Source organism: Pseudopodoces humilis, chromosome 5 (assembly GCF_049639895.1).
Source record: "Pseudopodoces humilis isolate 2021_Gansu_Grassland_sample_001 chromosome 5, ASM4963989v1, whole genome shotgun sequence".
NCBI classification, from domain to species: domain Eukaryota; kingdom Metazoa; phylum Chordata; class Aves; order Passeriformes; family Paridae; genus Pseudopodoces; species Pseudopodoces humilis.
The window spans coordinates 38,321,078-38,340,382 of NC_142204.1; the positions used below are offsets into that span (position 1 = coordinate 38,321,078).

The window sequence follows — 19,305 nt, forward strand, 5'->3', positions numbered from 1 at the left end:
GTTTTTGGTACATAACGCCATTCCCAAAACTCCGCTTATAATAAACTTACTCTGCTGCAATTGCATTGTCTGCTTGCAGACTTATCTTTTCAAATCCTGTATCATCTGTGATTCCCTAACTGCCCTTCCTGGTCCTTTTCATACGTTTTTATATGACTGTTTGAACTTTCCTCATGATTCATCTGTGGCTATGGCACCCCTCCATAATTTCTCAATTCACTTATTTGTGGAGTGTGTTAGATCTAAACCATACCACAGGGTTGTTTCTCCCAATCCTCACAAAATCTGTATTTCACAAGTGCAATTATTTTTAGGAATGTTCTCGGATTTAGGGTGAATATTTACAATAAGGTAGTCTGTTGATATCCTAGAGCTATAACTAAGAATATTACTCCAGAAAGGAGCACAGAAAGTCAGAGGCAGGTGTAGATTCACTCCTGAAAATGGGAAAGCTAATTAAGAGAGCAGCTGGAGGAAGTAGTTCTAAATGTAGAGTACTAGTGGGTTTTTTTGTGCATCCTGCAAAAGCCAGATTCTAAGTTACATCTTTTTGTCACCATCTATAGGTGTGTTATATACTAACACTTCCCATTTTTTTTCAAATACAGAGAGCAGAATGGAGGAACAGGAACATTGAATGCTGAAAATTTGGTTTGGGCCAAATGGACTTCATAATTCAGTTCCGACCAGCGTGCTCTTAATGTCTCACATTTTGTTCACCTCCAAAATTAAAGCTTCTTTTTGAATGACAAATTCAGAGAAACTTGTGTCTGACCTCCTTCCTAAAGCGCTGATGTGCAGGGTTTCTTCAGAAAAGAGGCTGATACAAAAAACCAGAAAAAATACCACTCTTTTTGCCTCAGGATTCCTAGTTGGAAGCAGAAGAAAGCAAATAGGACAAAGCCCAAACCCAGTGCAATAGGCTTCTTTCCTTGCTTTTTGGAATGAGTCTAGCTCCTGTTGCTGAGAGGTATCCTGAATATAACCTCACAGAACTAGGGTTGCTGTGCTGGGGTTCAAAACACTTCTGGAAACCTGCAGGGTAGGACTTTTGTGGACCACAGCTCTCAGGTTCCTGGGGTCCTGGCTTGGTGAGGAAGAGGAAAAGGATCTGAACTAGATAGAGGGAGAAAATGTTGGCAGATTCCTTACCCCTTCTCCTCTGGGCTAAAGCATTTTTATGCTTACCTCTTGAAACAAAAACTTCTGCTTCATTATTTACTTTTGAGGCGTAGGACAAGTCATAGGATTATTACTGAGAAGTACAAATCACAAGACACAGTAAGAGCCTGGAGACTTGATGATAACAACTGGTAGTGCTTCCTCAACGCTTGGTTAATATTTACCTGTGGTAGAGCAACTATTTAAGCAATTGTCGATGACTTGGTCATAACTTCTGCTTTCAGGAACAGAGCACAGTGTATCTGACGTGCTTTGAGAGGTTTTCTGAAGACACAGGGACAACTTTTATATCAAGTCAAACTCTTAAGAAAGCTTCTCTTACAGCACCTGTTTTTGTCTCAGCTTGTTGAAAATGGGGGAAGTAAACAAATGCATGAAGTACTCCATGTTCATCTTCAACTTTTTGTTTTGGGTAAGTTAGTGTTTAATCTCTTATTAGTGATGTATGAAATGTGTTCACCATTATCTGAATGCTGCAGTTAGAGGAATTGCAAAGAAAATAGAGCATAAGTGGAACCAGAGTATGATTTTAAATCAGGGAGGGGAGAATATATTTAACTTTTGCCCTTCCCTTTGTCTTTTTCCATCTAAACACCTTTCCCTCTGCATTCAAAAGTAGATAAGCTACAAATCTGTCTCCCTGTTCATCTTGTGCCCCTCATGTCAAGGGACATCACTCATCTCAGTCAGAAGATAACAGACTCTCTAATAACAATGCACAGTTCTCTTCCTTTTATTGCTGTTGTTTGCATGCAAGATCTTGAAAATGTTGCAACAGAAAATGTGGAAAATTTACTTGAATTTTTAGCCTCCTAATTGAGAAGTGGTTTTCATACCCTCTTTGTGGTTCTTTGCTTTACATTCAGTGCATAACTAGTTTCTGATGGTGGACACTAAATATTTGTAAGAATGTATGTGCTGGCAGTACTGCCACAGCTCTACCAAGGTCGATACAGCACAGCAGCAGGCAGGTTTCTGGGTGTTATTTGAACCTTATTTGTCTATTTATTACATCTCAGTTGGGTTGCAAGAATTTCAGGTCCTGAAAGCTCTGGAAAGGTTTGAGTTAAAGAACATTTCTGTCAGGGTTCAACCTCACTGTCAGATTTCCTGACAGAGCTTTGTCAGGTTCACCAGGGGTTCACTGAAACCAGAAGTTGAACTACTAGCCACATTACGGGCTTTGCCTCAAGGGATTTTTTTAAAGTGAAAAGGTGATAGCATTCAAAAGGGATCACAAACAGTAGCCTTGGAAAATTTGTGGCTAGCCCAAATTCTTTGATTGCTTGTGGACCTCACAAAGAAATTCCTGACAGACCAGTGATGGTTTGGACTGTCTCCCCCAGTTTCTTCCTACAGTTCTATCAAGGCAGATTGAAGATTTTTGACATGTGTATTGAAGTTTTTATGCAACAGTTCTTACAAGAATTCCTAAGTTTCTGAATTTGAATTTCTGCCCCTCAGGAAGTTTTTCCTGTTTTTCTGGTTTGACCCCAGCAACCAAGTACCGTGCAGACACTCACTCACTCCCCCACCAGCAGGATCAGGGAGAGAATTGAAGGCATAAAAGCTGTGAAATTTGTGAGTTGACATATAGACAGTTTAATAGGGGAAACAAAAGCCATTCATGCAAGCAAAACAAAACAAGGAATTAATTCCCAGCTTCACATGGGCAGGCAGGTGTTCAGCCATGTCCAGGAGGGCAGGGCCTCATTATGTGAAATGTTCACTTGTGAACGCAAATGCCATCACTCCAAACATTCCCTGCCTTCCTCATTCTTCCTCCCACCTTTATCTACTGAGCATGATGTCAAAAGGTCTGGAACATCCTTTTGGTCAGTTGGGGTCACCTGTCCTGGCTGTGTCTCCTCCCAAATTCCTATGTGCCCTCAGTCTCCTCACCAGAGTAGCAGTATGAAAGGAGAAGGAAAACTTGATGTAAGCCCTGCTCAGCAATAGCAAAAACTTCTCTATATTATCAACCCTGTGATCAGCACAAATCAAAACCACAGCCCTATACCAGCCACTATGAAGAAAATTACCCCAGCCAAGACCAGCACACCTGTTCACACCCATCTGTGTTTACTGTAAGCCAAAACATGGGCAAATGTCTCAGACTAGCATTAGAAAAGCTCAAAATTACTTCTAGAGTGAGCATTGGAATAGTGTTCCATGCCTTCAGTGACAGTATGGATTTCCTAAGGAAAAAGGAAGTGGGATCCTGGGGGCATCTTGAAATAAGCAAATGTGAAACAAACTTCCTATCTTTATACCAAAGTTGGAAAACTCATACTGTATTCTGAGGAAGAAAATGCTGATATTGCTGTACATGGGTCTGCCTGGATGGAACAAAGGACAGGGATGCAACTGTAGTTAACTGTTTTAGGGAGGGTGTTTAGTTTAGCACAATTAAGATTGGGAAGAACAGATGTATGGGCTGACAGGAATACAATGAAACTGAATTTTTGGGTTCACAGTCGTGTCTCTAATTCATGGAAATCATTAAACTGCAACAGTAAGGTAGAGGGAACAGGGAACAGGAACTCATCCCACAGCTGCTCTCTCTAGTGCTCAAGGCAGCTGGCAAGTGGAAAACTACTGATAGTGGGAAATGAAAGTGACTTTAACCTAAATAGATAAAAATGACAGTTGCACATTTACCTGATGTCCTCTCATTTTACACCCTTTGCAATCTCTCAGGGAGTGTCCTCTCTTAGAAGACTCAGGAATGGGCTTCCTAGCCTTCTGATGACTTGTCCTGAGCAGCTCATGCAGTATCATGCTAAGTGTGTTTAAGCCCTGGAGTAGTCTAAAATAGCTCTGCAAATTGACTATGGCTTCACCACATGATGTGTGTCCCCTGGGTATCTACATGCCCATGAGCCCCATGCTGGGCTCCAGCACACAAATAGAGTTTTTCATCCTCCCAGTTTCATGAAAAATAGCAGACTATGGGCTTTTAAAGATCTGTGCTTTGGAACTGGGCACCTATACAGAGTTTCTAATAGTCCTTAAATAATCCTTGTCAGTTTTGTGCATTAAACCAACACATATGTGTTAGGATTTGTTTTCTTTCCCTTCTTTGGAGTTTTCAGGATATCCAGTCTCACCTTCTGTTCTCATTGTGTGGATGTCTGCTACTCCACATCATGCAAAATTGTAGAATTACCTTTTTATTCACTGAATACTGGTGTCTGACGCTAGTTCTAAGCAACGTGTTTCGTGACAGAGCCTCTTTGATCAGTTGTTAATACCAGACTTGCAATCCCATCTACAAACAAAGTGGCCCCTTCCCTGAACCATAATGTGAACATCTCAGTCCCTGAAGTAGCAACAAAGCTTAGCAGGTTTGCTGAGCCAGAGACTGCACTCTCTGTAGGACCTGCTTTGAGCTGTAATTTCAGGTGTCTCAAGGAAGTATTCCAGTCAAATGTTTTCTTTAACAGAAGCAACCTCATAAGACTTCCTCCTGATATCCCTGAACTGAATGTTTGTAAAGAGTGTGCCAGTAGAGGAAATTCCCCGTAAGTTTGGTATTTGTGTGTATGAGAATTGCAGTCTTAATATAGTGCTGGCTCAGCACTATGTCAGGCTCATCTGAGGTGATATTGATTTAACCAGCTAGGCTGTATTTCTCCCTCACACCAAAATTGAAAGCTTGAGAAGAAGCAACCAAATTTGAGGGACAGCAGTACTGTTGCTGTTCAGTTTATGAGGCTGAGACAAGATAATTTATTCTTTATTAAGGATTAAGGCAAAAATATAATAGCCATCTAATTTTGGGAATATGGGTGAAGACATTTTCAAAGAAGCTCATTTATTCCATTGGAAAACACTAGTAGTTGATAAAAAATGAAATTTACTGGAATGAAAGTTTACTTACTTTAAACTTTATTTAAGAAAACAAAAATTAATATGGAGTATCGCTATTGCAGCAAACTTGACATGTTCAACTTGGACCCTTTGGGAACAGACCATTTTATTTGCTATTTCAAAACTTTGTGTCTTTTTCTACACTTTGTATAGTATGAAAATAAATAGAAACAAAACTATTAAGATTTTACTGAAATGGAGCATTTTTTATCAACCTAAAACAACTCCATTTTAAAAATTAAAAGATATGCACATCTTACTAAAATTTTGATTTATAAATAATGTTTCTATTTTTACATCAAGGAAATATTGTGTTATTCCCATTTGACTGATGAGTTCCTGTGCATTTAGCTAAATTTGCTTCTACTGCTCTGCTGTATTTTAATGGGGGGTCCTATGTAACAAAAAAAGCAGCATGACAAACTCTCTTTGGATTTGTAGCAATAGATGCTTCAGTGGAAACTTTCATATTAGCAAGCCCATGTTACCTGGTGCATAGCTACATCACTCACACAGTGCTGCTGAACAAGACTGAAATATGCAGTCATATGACACCTTCAGTTTCTAGGCAGATTCAGCAGGATTCAAAAGGTTTCAGTGGGGAGTTCTAGTTAAATTTGATAACATGTTACAGTTGTCATTGATTGTACAACTTCCTTTTTTATGTTTAAAATGTACTTATAGGAGCTTTACTTAGAGCTAGAAAATGTGTGTTACCCATGTCTGAGTGCTGGCCCTATTCCATATTCAATAATCTGCTAAGGTCATTAATGTCTTTGATGCTCAATATTATATGAAAACTTCTGTGGGGAAAGTTTTTTAAAGAAAAAATATCTAAACCATATAAAAATAACTATTTTAATTTCAATAGTCCCTTCTTCAAGGGATATTCATAAGAACATTTCAGGGCCATTTATGACTTGAGTAATTAATGGCAGATGGAGATAATTCTAAATCTGACTAGTCCCTGATCCTCAGGGATGTCTCTTTCCTACCAGTCATCTCATGAGGCACAATCCTTATACCTGAGTAGCCTCTTGGTTACCTATGTCCAACATTTAATAAAGAGAAATTCAGTGTAAGAATCATCAACGACAAGGTTAGGAATAGAGTGACTGGCATACAGAGGAACAGCACCTCAATGATCCATGAAACAGGAGCACAACTAGAGATGAGGGAATGTATCAGGATCTGCAAAGAATCTTCCCTGACTTCAACATCTTAAGGAAAGTCATGCTGGTCAAACATTCACATGTACTTGTCTGTTTTCTGTAAAAATATAATGGGAACAATTACTCTAGGCATTTTATGAGACCTGTTCTAAGGACTGGACACAGCAGATATTGTTGCATTTGAAACAGCAAAAAGATTTTATTTAGAATTTTCCTGGTAGCTTTACTATAGAGAATGTGTCCAGATATGTGTCCTGAATAAGACTAGAAACAACAGACATGCAAACATCCCTTATCAAATCTCATGTTTCCATTATACAAGAAACAGACATGTTTTACACATACAATAGCAATTTATATTCCTCTCTCATCTGACAGAATTTCTGTGTGCTTCCCAAACACATGTATAAATCATCATGTAAATGCATTGTCCTCTGGGGTGGAAACATCAGGGATTTGGTGCATACCTGAAGATTTAACTACACTTACGAATTTTCCTGGAAATGAATCAATATTCTCTGCTCCAACAATTCATGTTTCTTTTGCTTTGCCAAACAAATGATTTCAGAAATTTGGAGAGCATATGGTGCAATTTGGATACTGAATGTTAGTAAAAAAGTTGCTGACCTTTCTAACCTGTCTTTATTTTCTCCCGCAGGTGTGTGGTTGCATCATTTTGGGAGTCTCTATATGGATACGTGTTAGCGGTGCTCAGCAGGTAAATGCATGCAGTCATACCAGAACCATGTAAAATGTGGAAACTACTGCATACCCTTTAATTTCCCATCTTCATTTCCAAAATTTTTTTTATGTTTTTGTTGAGGTAGTTTGTGTGGGTGAAGAGGAATGCATGTTAAGATTAAACATCGTGGTGCAGGCAGTCGGATAAAGTGATTGATGCAAGCAGAGATATGTGACTGTGAGAAGTAGCTGCTAGTGTTATTAATCTAGTTTCATGCAGATGCACACAGATTTCTGTTTGAAAACGTGTCTCTCACCTGTAATGAAAAATAATTATGCTTTTGTTAATGATTTTGGTGTTATAGAGAATAATGTGGAGCCATGCAGCGCATAGATTTTTCCATGTTTTTCTCTATTACAGTAGTATAGTCATATCTATTCCTAGGGTTACTCCATATGTTTGTAGGGAATATTTTTATCTTTCTCACTATCTTCAACAACAGAATTCTCATTTCACCAGTAACTGCAACTTTGAAAGGGAGAAAGGATTTTTTCTTTCAGTTTTCAACAGCTCCTCAAAAACACCTTATCCTTTACCCCTCATATTTATATATAGTTTTAAATGCCCAAGAATCTAGAATGACAATGTCCTAAAAGTCCTCCTGGAGGATAGAAAAAAGACCCTGAGTTGCCATCCTGGATTTTTGCATGGGTTATTAAATTACTTCTGATATTATGACTTTCATTTTTTTCAAATCTAGGAAAAAAACAGTTTTCAGGAGCTCTTAATCTTGCAGACATGCAGCAGAGGTTGGTCCTGTTGTTTCAAAGACCCCATGGCCCTGTAGGCCCTTTTGCCTAGTGTGTACCCAATGGCACTGACTCTAAAGTTTAAGCAGTATATTTCTTCAAATGAATTTGGGCCATTAAATGGAAAGCTTAATTTGCATTCTTTTTTTTTTTTTGAAAAAGACTTTTTGGCCATAGAAGTGAAAGAAGAGCCAGGTGTCACATGGAAGCATTTTTTTCAGCTTTCAGGTTGAGCCTTTAGTATAGATTAAGTTGCAGTTTTTCAGATGACTCCCCTGTTTCCCTAGCACAATCTGTTGGTTAAGAACAGCAATTTTTAAACCAGTATTTTCCCACCTGGAAATAAAAAATGGTGGAGGTAAGAAGATAGCTTTGTATATTCCCTGCCATTTGGCTGATAAGACTGTTACCCTTAGGCAGGCCCAGATGTTTCATGTCTGGCAGAGCATGGATGCAAGAGAACTTGATTGGAGTTCTCTACTGTGTGTAGTTCTCACTGTGTGTAGTGGGTATGCAGTGGCATGACACTGTGTCATCAGGTAAAGTATGTCATGGTGGAGAGCTCTGCCATTCTCTTCTCCGGAAGAGGAAGAATCACTACTTTCACTCCTCAATCCAAATTTTACTAGATGCTGAAACTGCCATATTTTATACTTAACAATCTTTGGTATGATGGCTCAAACGATGCAATGGAACTCAGAAGACCACAACCACTACCATATTTTATTTTTTTGAGAGATTTCCTATTTAGAAAAGAATGTTTAAATGTGTGTCAAACTACTTTCCTGAAGTGACACTTAGTACTCCCCAAAAACATAGGAATTAAGAGTTAGGACCAAAATTGAAAGCATTTTCTCACATTTTTGCCTCCAGGCAGGCAAAGTTCCCGTTCAAAAAATATGCATGTTTCGCCTCAGTAATAATTGAGCAGACCATAAGGATTTGGCTGTAGATGAATAGAGCTTTCTAAGAATAAATAACAGGAGGTTCAGTCCAACTTGGAAAGGGAAAGAACAACACATTCTTCAAATTATACTTGTCTATATACCTTTGCAATTTCCATCAGAAGATAAATGTGACAACTTCCAGACATTTTTGCTAATCTTGGCACCGGTCACACTGGAAAATATTCTTTGAACATTTTTCTCTCTTTTGGCCTTTGGCCTTAGTCAATCCTGTGGGAACTGAATAATTTGATGTTTAATAATATTGAGGTACATGAATTGTTTAGTTGAGTGTCCCACACATCAAAATAAAGTTCTCATCTCTGAGGATAATATTAGAGATCAGACCTGGAAAAAAAAAAAAGGAAAAAGAAAAAAAAGATAGAAAGCTGCTTTGTAAAATACATCTAGTATTTCTCTAATATATGCAGCATTGCTCTGAGAAGTGTTCTCTCAGGAGCAGTCACAGAGTATGTTCCTGGCCTTCTAATGACAAACAGAGATTTTGTTTCTTTAACATTGGGTTAAAGTAGGAGAGGTTTTGAGGTAATCAAATCTCCTACTTCCAGTAAAAAGCAAAGATTCATTGACTGTAAACCAACTGAAAGCCACTTTAAAGACAGAAAGATCTTTATTTATTCATTTACTCTGTAAAGTTGATTTTCATCTTGTGCAGAAACAAAGGTTATGAAAAACCAGGTTTTACAAAGCTCTCCACCACAAGATTTGAGAAGGGAGCATTAGAGCTTTGTTTATTTATGGACCAGAATTTCTCCATAGTTGCTATTCAGTGTATTTATCAATTACAAAATAATTATTTTATTTTTGGGAACACAGATGTTTTTAGGAGGACTTTCTTGTAGCTGAAAGATTTTTTTTTTCTCTCTCTCTTTTCAGGGGATAGACAGCAGTATGTTTGCAGGAGTTAATCTACTAATAGCCGTGGGAGCCATCATTATGATCCTTGGGTTCCTGGGGTGTTGCGGTGCTGTAAAGGAGAGCCGGTGCATGCTGATGTTGGTAGGAAAGAAGAACGTTTCTCTACCTTTAACAGCCCACAGCTACATATGGTGGATGGAGTCCTTGCAAGTAGTGTCAAATGAGGATGGGAACATTTTAATTTAACCAGAAGCATGATTATGATACTGTGCTTTCATTGCTTACCTTGAGATTGAGCCCCTCCTGAATTATGTTGTGGTAAAAATGATAGTTGGTCTCATAAACAAGAAGACAGGGTCTAGAGAGACTTGAGCACATCACTAGATTTTTTTCCATCCAGCCATCATCAAAGTTCCCTCCATCAACTTTCACCCATTACCTATCCTATTTAATTTTATAAATTCCCAGTTGCTCCCTTTGCTGGTCCACCTGGAATGTCCTGTCTGTCCTCCTGCCCAACTCTCACCTGCACACTGTTGTCATGACACTATTCTGGTGTGGGCCTTGTTTCGATCACCAGCTGAGCACGCTCTGTCTGGAGTACCACTTTTTCTCATCGTCAAAGAAGAAATAGTTGGAGAAGCTCTGACTGGAAAGTCATTCTACCTACCTTGTTATTCAAGTGCATGAAAGATAACTGTTAACTTAAAAGAAATTCTATCATCTTGGTCAAAAGTAATGTAGTTTTCTACCCCTTTTGTTTTCTTCCTAGTTTTTTATTGCACTGCTTCTGATCCTGATTCTTCAGGTCACAGGAGGTATTTTAGGAGCAGTGTACAAATCTCAGGTACAGTATTATTCTATATTTTCATTTATGCCTTCATATAGTTTTGTTTCTTCCCCAAAAAATCAATAATATATTTTAACTTGCAGGTGGAAACAGCCCTTAACCTTACTCTAAGCACAAATGTGAATGCACTGCAAAGTACTACAGGAGAATATAAAGAGTATCAGGAGGAGTTCCAGAAGTTTGAGAAACAGGTAATTAATCAGTAAAAAAACCAAAGGGGTTGTTGCTATCTGTTTTGTCTTTGGTATCTGTCTGCACTTCATTTTATGACTACTCTGCCAAAGATTTGAATTTCATTCCCTGGGGATGGGGAAGCGTCTGACTTAAAGGCAAGCTGAACCACCACAGAAGGGACTTCTGTTCCCTTGATAGGACATGATCTTCCTGTGATGATTTCTTTGTGCAATAGTGTTGTCTGTAAGAGCAATGAAGTAAGGACACACCACATGCAAGTAAGACTGACTTAGTTAGCTAAACTCTTCCGTGAGAAGACTGCGTGACCTTTTCTTACAGCTTTCCCTTCTGAAGGAGCATTAATCCTTCACCATATCCCATATAAGAGCTCTCCAGTACTTTTAGGGAAAGATTACCCCAGGGATTAAGAAGACATCAGGAGTGTATTTAATTTGCAATATCCTACTGCTATGAAGTCATTAAATGCCATGTTTTACTGTGTGACAAGAGGGAAGAAAAATATGATGATAAGTTTGTTTTCATTGTGTTTTTACTTTTCCTGACACCACCATCCTGCAAGACCGCAGATGGTGGATGCTTAGTGTGAGCTTGCTCCTGAGTATCTCACAGAGAATACCCTGGAATCTCATTGATAACATTGACAGCATACACCCCTTCCCCTCTGTGTCTGTACATTGACAGAATGCCTGCTGTTCTGGTTTTTTAGTCCCTATGGGTGGTGACTTTAATGGAAAGACTTCAAGTTGATTTTTAGGTTTTTAAAGACTGTTGTATGAAAGAAAATGAAACAAGAAACAATATTTAGGTGTCTTATGTTGTTATTTCACTTCTCCTTCCCCATTCCACCTCCAGGCTTGTCCTCTACTTCTGAGATGGTTTATTTCTTCTGATATAATAAGCACTCTGGAGAGATGAGCAAAATTAAAAATCCCATAATTACTGCATTAATTTTTAAATGTACCAGGACTTATATGTTATATCCCTCAGCCTTTTCTTTTATACAAAAATATGTGAACATTTCCAGCTGCTTTTTAATAAAGGGAGGACCTCAAACCCAAACTTGCACCCCTGAGCTTTAGTGGCTTGAATATGGCGGAACATGAAGTGAAACTGCACCTGGTTTAGGTTTCACAAACCCCAAATGGAGCCCTGGTCTCTTCAGTCCATTTCTAATTTAAAGAGATAACCATCATTCAAAGTGGTTATTTTCCTAGATTTCAGAGTTTTATGTGCCTGAATTTTACATTTCCAGCCTGGCTTTTCAAGATGTGAAATGTGGATATTAATGGAGCTGGCAACTTACCTTCTGCAAGTATAACTTACAGAAAGAAGGCTTGATTCAGAAAAAAAAATTATACTGGAACCATACAGTTCCATTCTGGCACTGATAATTACTGGCTTTATAGTATGTTCATGTTTTTTGAGCATTCTATACTGAAAATCTGCTCTTTTTTTCCCCCTATCTCTTCTTTTTTTTTTAAAAAAAACAACAACTTATACACTTACATTCTTATAAGTGGTATAGAAATGTAAAGGGTATTTGAGACATACAATTTTTGGACAACGTCCACATTAAAAAAGATGAAATAAAATTTGGTTTTTGTTGTTCCTCTCAGTTCCCTTAAGCTGAAAATTACCTCTTTTGTAACTCTTCTCCCCATTTACTCCTTTCTTGCAGTACCAATGTTGTGGATTGGCAAACGGATATAAAGATTGGGGAGAAAATTTTAACAAACCTTCCTCAAACATCTGCCAGTGTGAACCAGAGAAGCCATCATCAGATCTCTGCATTAGATATGGCAACAGATACATCTATAAAAAGGTGAGAAAAATGTTCACCCTTCTTTCCAAAGAGCCAAGTTTTAACCCAAGGTTATCTCTGGTGATTGGCATAGTCAGCAGTTCTGTATCCTTCTGAAAAGGCAAAGTTTTGCTTTCTCTTTCTATGGCAGAATTACCCCCGTGCCACCTGTTAAGAAATGACTGTTCATAACTCTGCTCCTTCCTCCTCCTGAGATGTCTCCAGTTTAGGCCTTTAGCAATCTGCATGGTTACTGGTGATGAAAATTATTATGACTTTGGGGTCAGGGTATGACTCTGGGTCAGAGCTGCACACCAGCTACCCTTTGGCTCTCATTCCTCTCTCAGAAGGTTATGCTCCCACCCAGGCTCTTTGTGGTAGTAGACATGTTGACTTAGAGACTTTCAAAATGCTAAGGTATATTGAAAATCAAACACATTAAATGCAAGACCTTTGGGGTTTTATAATCCTTTAATAAAAAACCCACACTCATTTTGCAGGATCTGCTGGAAAGAAGCCTTACATATTGTGGTATTCATGGCAGAATATTCAAAGAGTTATTTCTTACAGCTAGAGCCTCTTGAAAATCTTAAAACAATTAATGTAATAATAATAAGGCAAAATATCTGGTGACAGGCAAAAAGAAAGCACATCCAGAAGACTACCATCTAGTAGAAAGCAGAGATCTCAAATAAAAAACTTCATGGTCCCCTTATGAGGAAATCTGGATTCTATGGATATGAAAAAAAAATATTAAAAAACAAATGCACGAAATAATTGAATAGCACAAAGTAATTGAAATTTTATAATGCTGGTGGTGCAAAGTTTGCCAGTATGCACCTAGCACTTACCAGGTTTTTGCAAATGTCCATTCTGGTTGTATAATTCTCTAATTGCACTGCTCAGGTCCTGCCTGAGCAGTAATTTCCTCCCCATGTAGAGCCACATAAGCAAATACTCTTTTAAAGCAAAGAAACAGTCTTGTTAAGTAGAGGATACCGGAGCCCAATCTGGAAATAAGATGTATACAAAGAGGCTGTTTTGGCCCCACTTTAATGTCTTTTTGGCCTCAGGCAAGCCCTCAAAGGACACATGAGAAGCCATCTGTGAAATTACTGCAGGTGCAAGATATCACTCATATGAACACACAGATTTCATAGCAGTGTGAGATGCTAGTAGAGAAATCCAGCTCTTCTGATATGAGAAAAATTTGAAATTCAGTGCAGCTATGAGTCAGCTTAAGTGAGAGATTTTTAGAAGAGCTATAAGGAGAAGACCCATGTGTTTATTGTGAGAGAGGAAATATGATGAAAAAATACAACCATATTTGGGGGGAAGACAGTTTTAGTGTTGCAACAGTAATGTAATTTTGATGTATTTAAGCTGTACTTGGCATTCCCTCCTGTTTGCAGGAGGATTGTCAGCGCCTGGAGACATAGTCACTGTAAGAACAGACGTATGCAAATATTCCAGAGTAGCTCTACACAGAACTTCAGCTGTAGAATCATAGAATAGGAGGAGTTGGAAGGGACCCATCAGGACCATTGAGTCCAGTTCCTGACCCTGCACAGGACAACCCCAAGAATCACACCATGTGTATGAGAGCATTGTCCAAATACTTCTTGAACTCTGACAGGCTTGGTGCTGTGACCACTGCCCTGGGGAGCCTGCTCCAGTGCCCAACCACCTTCTGGGTGGAGAACCTTTTCCTGATATCCAACCTAAACCTCCCCTAACTCAGCTTCATGGCATTTCCCTGAGTACTGTCACTGTTAATGAGAGTGAAGAGATCAGTACCTGCCCCTCTGCTTCCCCTCATGAGGATGCTGAAGACCCAAATGAGGTCTCTCCTCAGTCTCCTCCAGGTTGAATAGAGCAAGTGTCTTCAGCCACCCCTCACAAGGCCTCCCCTCAAGGCCCTTCACCATCCCCATGGCTCTTCTTTGGACAGTCTCTAATAGCTTTATATCTTTCTTATATTGTGGCACCCAAACCCGTCCCCAGCACTTGAGGAGAGGCTGCCCCAGCTCAAAGCAGAGCAGGACAATCCCCTCCCTTGCCTGGCTGGTCATGCTGTGCCTGATGCCCCCAGGACAGGGTTGGCCCTCCTGGCTGCCAGGGCACTGCTGGCTCCTGTTCAACTTGCCATGGACCAGGATCCCTAAGTCTCTTTCTGTGGGGCTGCTCTCCAGCCTCTCGTTCCCCAGTCGAACCCCAACATAACCAGGGCTGTAAAATCTAGCGCTTGAGCTTGTTAAAGCTCATATGATCGCTGATTTCCCATCCCTTTGTTTTGTTGAGCTCTCTCTATAGGGCCTCTCTTTCCTCAAGGGAGTCAAGAGGTCCTCCTAGGTCAGTGCTGGTAAACTTCCTTAGTATTCCTTTGAGTCCTGCATCTAAGTTGTTAAGGAACATGTTGAAGAGAATTGGACTGAGGATGGAGCCCTGCAGAATCCCACTACTAACCAGACTCCAGAATGATGTTGTCTCACTTACTGTAACTCTTCATGCCTGACCCATGAGCCAGTTGCTCACCCATGGCATAACATGGTTATTTAGCTGTATGCTGGATATTTTGTCCAGAAGGATTCTGTGAGAGACAGCCCCAAAATCTTTGCTGAAGTCCAAAAATATTACATCTAATGGCTTTCCAAGATCAGTTAGGTGGGTTACCCTGTCACAGAAGGAAATCAAGTTCAACAAGCAAGACTTTGCCCTCATGAAGCCGTGCTGATTACTCTCTTCCTTCCAGTCCAGCCTAAATTGGATAAACATTGGACAGACCAAACACTGGACAAAAATAATTTTGAAGCTAGGTTTTATAACCAAATATTTTTAGTTAATCCCAAGTCTAATAATAAACTTTGAAGTTTCAAACCCAAAGATTAGATTGGTGGGAAACTGAAGTTCCCTTTCAGATCTGGTCATGGCTGCATTGGCTCTTTCCTAATAGTGAATGATTATCAAGTGAAATTAAGAACAAACACTTCTTTCCTTGTTTACTGAAAATAATGCAAACATTAGGCATTACAGCTGTATGTCTTCCTTTGAAATAGTAGCTTTTTATGGTTGGCTACTGAATCTTGATACTTGGGAAGGGAAAGGCTTCCGCAGAGCATGAGGTACACATAACAGTGTTTTTTATGTTCATTAGCAACCAGCCAGAGTAAATTCAAATAGACTTATTTTAGCACAGAGCTAAACAGTGAGTTTGAATTATTTTAGAAGATGCATGCCTATATAACCATAGGATAATATTGCTTACTTATAATTAATAATTTTGTTTTATTTTTCAGCCTTGTGGAGAAGTGATTATGCAACAAATTAAAGACAATCTGATCATAATTATGGGGATTGCCTTTGGACTGGCTGTTGTTGAGGTACCAGTGTACACTGTTAAAATAATTAGTAGCTGACAAGCAATATGTTCTACTTGGAAATACATTGGGAATGGGATTAAAACACTTGGCTTGCTCAATTAATAGACAAGGGAAAACCACCTTAACTATAACTTTACTGTTATTTTATATAAATATACTTCATTAAAGAATATAGCTGCTGAGCTGCAAACTTCAGGTGAGATCGGACCACCCTGTATAAGTGTATCACATCAGACATTTTCTTCCAAAAAATTGCCAGTTCTGAAGCCAGGCTGTGCCTTGACACTGAGCCCTGTGTACAGAGTGGTGTGCAAATAAACAGCGCCAGAAGACATGAGGAAGAATAGACAGATTTTTCCCCATCTTTCTCATCTTTTCTTGAGGAAACAGTCATCTTCTAAGGAAACTTAGCCTCTAAAGTACATATTTTTATCATTAAGAAGTTTTGGTACAAAATTATAATTCTGAGGCATTAAAACTTTAAGCATCAAGATGATGCATTAATGTGTCTGAGTGCACAGGAAAAGAAGTGAGGCTATCCAGTGAGCTACTTGATTTTGATTTCAATAGGAGAAAATGATAAAGAAACAGAAGATTTCATCATGACGCTTTCTTCAGCTATTTTTTTTTTCTTTTCACTCTTCCTTCTTGGTTTTCCTCCACCCTCGCTCTCCACCAGTGGATGTTTGAGGGGAAAACAGAAATGACAAAGATTGCTGTGGAAAGTTCAGTCTGTTATTCAAAGCAAAAACTTCTCGGCAGAGGGCTGCTCTTCATGGTAGAAGAGTGGGCAACAGCCCCAGCTCAAAACTATGTTTCCAGGAAAATATTAATAAGTGGGGAAGAATTATGTAGCTGCAGCACTGGAAGAGGACAGGCCACCAGCTTCTTAATCAGCACAGGCTTTCTGGTGTTTAAGGAGCTATAAGTGGGCAATCAGATCTCTCACCCATATGTTTACTTTGAGGGAAAAATAGGTGAAATACACTGATATTAAATGGCCTTCAAAATGTAATAGAAGTGTAAAATTGCATCTGTATCCCTAAGGCAAATTATAAGTCACTTTGCTCTAGTTACTGCAGTTATGTGAGTTATAGCCTTTAGTTCATTGGCCATCATTCTTTCCTGCTCTCCAGCTGGCATTTTCTGTGCTGGCTGCCTCTCCCAATCATAAAAGGATTAGAAAACAAAATGAATAAGCAATATGAGACTCAGCACAAATTGCAGATGGCAATTTACACTTGATAAACATTTAGCCTTTCCATATTAACTCAAGCTATTGCAAATCAAAGGCCACTTGCTTAACTACCTCTCTGTTCTAGGAAATCCCAGATAAAAAGAAGCGTGCTTCCCCCCTCTGCCTGCTCCATTATGCCACTTGTGAGCTGTTACTGCTTTTAGCTCACCCTACTAGTGAAAATTATACAGATAAGAAGGGCCCAGTTTCATTTGGGTGCAAGTGGAAATGTGGGCATGGTATGTCAGGGAAGCCCTGTCTGTTTATTCCAGATGTGAGTCCATCCCTTCGTCTTAGCTGTACCTCTGTACTACATATGCTCTCCTCTGTCTCTGTATGAGACCTTATACAGAGATATATGTGATATTTATAGATAAAATACCGTATTTTTAGTAAATAAGGTATGTCAGTGTTTGTGGTTTCAAAGATGTCAGTTGGGCGCTTTCCACTTCTGTGGAACACCTTCACAGACTGGGCCTTCATGGACAGAGGCAGTCCATCTTTTAAACAAATGAAACTTCTCCATGGTGTCTGCAGTCTTACCTGTGCTATAAACTAACTTCATTGAAGTGTCCCTATTTTGTAAGAGCCACATTCTGCATAGCATATAAATCCAAGATATTTGCAAACAAAATATTCCCATTGTGTATCAGTTGTATTCTGAGGTTTCCAGAACTGCCAGGTAATACCAGAAATATCTTTTTTTTCAGATTCTTGGTTTAGTGTTTTCTATGAGCCTCTACTGCCAGATCCGGAGAAAATGAAACTGTGAAAATGTCAGAACGATGTCAGCAGTCAAATCAAGACCTTTCTAGAAAGAAGGCTAGAGATTTGGCTGGGCACATTCAGATGAATACATGCATGTCCCAGGCAGCTGTTCTGATGAAAATGGCAGCCCTTGCATGGGTGCTTGACAACTTGCAAAATGACATCTTTATATTTCATAAGACTTAATGATGTGAATATGATTTTTTATTTGCAATAAACATCTTTGTTTATGTTTCTGAGGTGTTTATTTTGTTCAAAGACAGCAATTATGTCATGTTGAGAGTCTGAGTTCACCATATGGTGTGCCCTCATGAGTGTTAAACCACCCACAGCAGAATCGCCATGAACAGCTGCAAACCATCATGCAGCAGCTGACTGCTCCAGGGAGCTCAGGCCCCTGGGAACCTCTGCTTGTGGAGCAGGGTATTTTTATTAAGAGAGTTGTGGGTGAGGGTTTTGTTACCTGTGAAAAGGGAAACTAACTTGCAACCAAATAGGAAAGACACGTGTCCTTTCAAGGATGTTTAAATCAGTATCTTGGCAGCTGAGATGGTGGATCTCAGGTTGCATAGATGAGCTGGATTTATTGGCATGTGTTTTGTAAACAGGCATCAATGGTGAAATCCAAGCCCATGGGGAGGCAAGGCATACACAGAAGTCATGCAGGTAAGGCTTTGCCCAGAGCAGCTAAGGCAAGTGGGTGGACAAACACAGGGCATGGCTGGCAGCACAGCAGCAGCCTCATGCAGCCTGCCTGCCTTTGACTGACCAGTGCATGCAAGTGTTTGGGCCCCGAGGAACTGACAGCCCTGATTGCCCCTGCCCAGCCACCCCGGTTTCCCTGCACACTGTCCATGGCAAGGACACCACATCAGCCTCCTGGGCCAGCTGCTCCCTGCCCCACCAATGTCACAGTAGCTCTGGTCTCCAGCTTCCCTGCCTGGTCATGGAGTCCCACCCACGTGTCCTGGTGTGGCCTCAGCCCATCCCTGGGAAGTGCATGATGCCAGGGGCTGTGGCTGCCCTGGTGCCCTGCTCTGCCCCACACCTGACTGGGACAGAGGGATGGGCCAGGCTCTGCCTTGCCACCCCAGTGGAACCCATGTGGTCCCAATCCCTGGGGAGCTGCTGGCCTAGGTTGCCTTCTAACAGAAAGTAATTGGTATCAGAGACAAGATTTTTAAGGTATGAGGATGTTTAATAATGCCCTCAGGGACATCATAATGCTGTCCCTGAGGACATTAGCTGGTTTATCCAGCTCCACTGGACCCCCATCTTCATAACAGGAGCAACTTAAAAAACCTCACACAGCTGCTCTTAAGAGAAAACCACGTATCATGCTCCTCAAGTTAAAGACCCCTCAGGTGCCCTCGACTGTCTCCAAGCTCATTCTGTCTACTCCCATCTTGATAGAGCAATGCAATTGTTGCTTACAAATGCATTAAAAGCTTCCCTTGAGCAGAGACCTTTGTCCATGCCTTATTCCAGCAGAATTGGGTTCAGGTAAAATTCATCTGCAGCAACCATTTTTTT

At 39.9% G+C, this 19,305-nt stretch overlaps 1 protein-coding gene across 1 annotated transcript; it reads left to right on the plus strand.

The window, feature by feature from the left end:
- Positions 1-1,384: 1,384 nt before the first annotated feature.
- On the plus strand, positions 1,385-18,008 carry TSPAN8 (tetraspanin 8). The gene is made up of 8 exons (XM_005519359.3): positions 1,385-1,594; positions 6,886-6,945; positions 9,560-9,682; positions 10,314-10,388; positions 10,475-10,582; positions 12,265-12,408; positions 15,684-15,767; positions 17,715-18,008. Exons 1-8 carry the CDS (start codon positions 1,535-1,537, stop codon positions 17,766-17,768), a joined length of 708 nt encoding a protein of 235 aa, XP_005519416.1. The 5' UTR covers positions 1,385-1,534; the 3' UTR covers positions 17,769-18,008.
- Positions 18,009-19,305: the final 1,297 nt, after the last annotated feature.

Excerpts from the sequence above, each read along its gene's own strand:
- TSPAN8 (XM_005519359.3), top strand. The coding sequence starts at position 1,535 with ATGGGGGAAGTAAACAAATGCATGAAGTACTCCATGTTCATCTTCAAC. Across the intron at positions 10,389-10,474 it reads GAGCAGTGTACAAATCTCAG|GTGGAAACAGCCCTTAACCT; the intron begins GTACAGTATTAT and ends TTTAACTTGCAG. Across the intron at positions 15,768-17,714 it reads TTGGACTGGCTGTTGTTGAG|ATTCTTGGTTTAGTGTTTTC; the intron begins GTACCAGTGTAC and ends CTTTTTTTTCAG.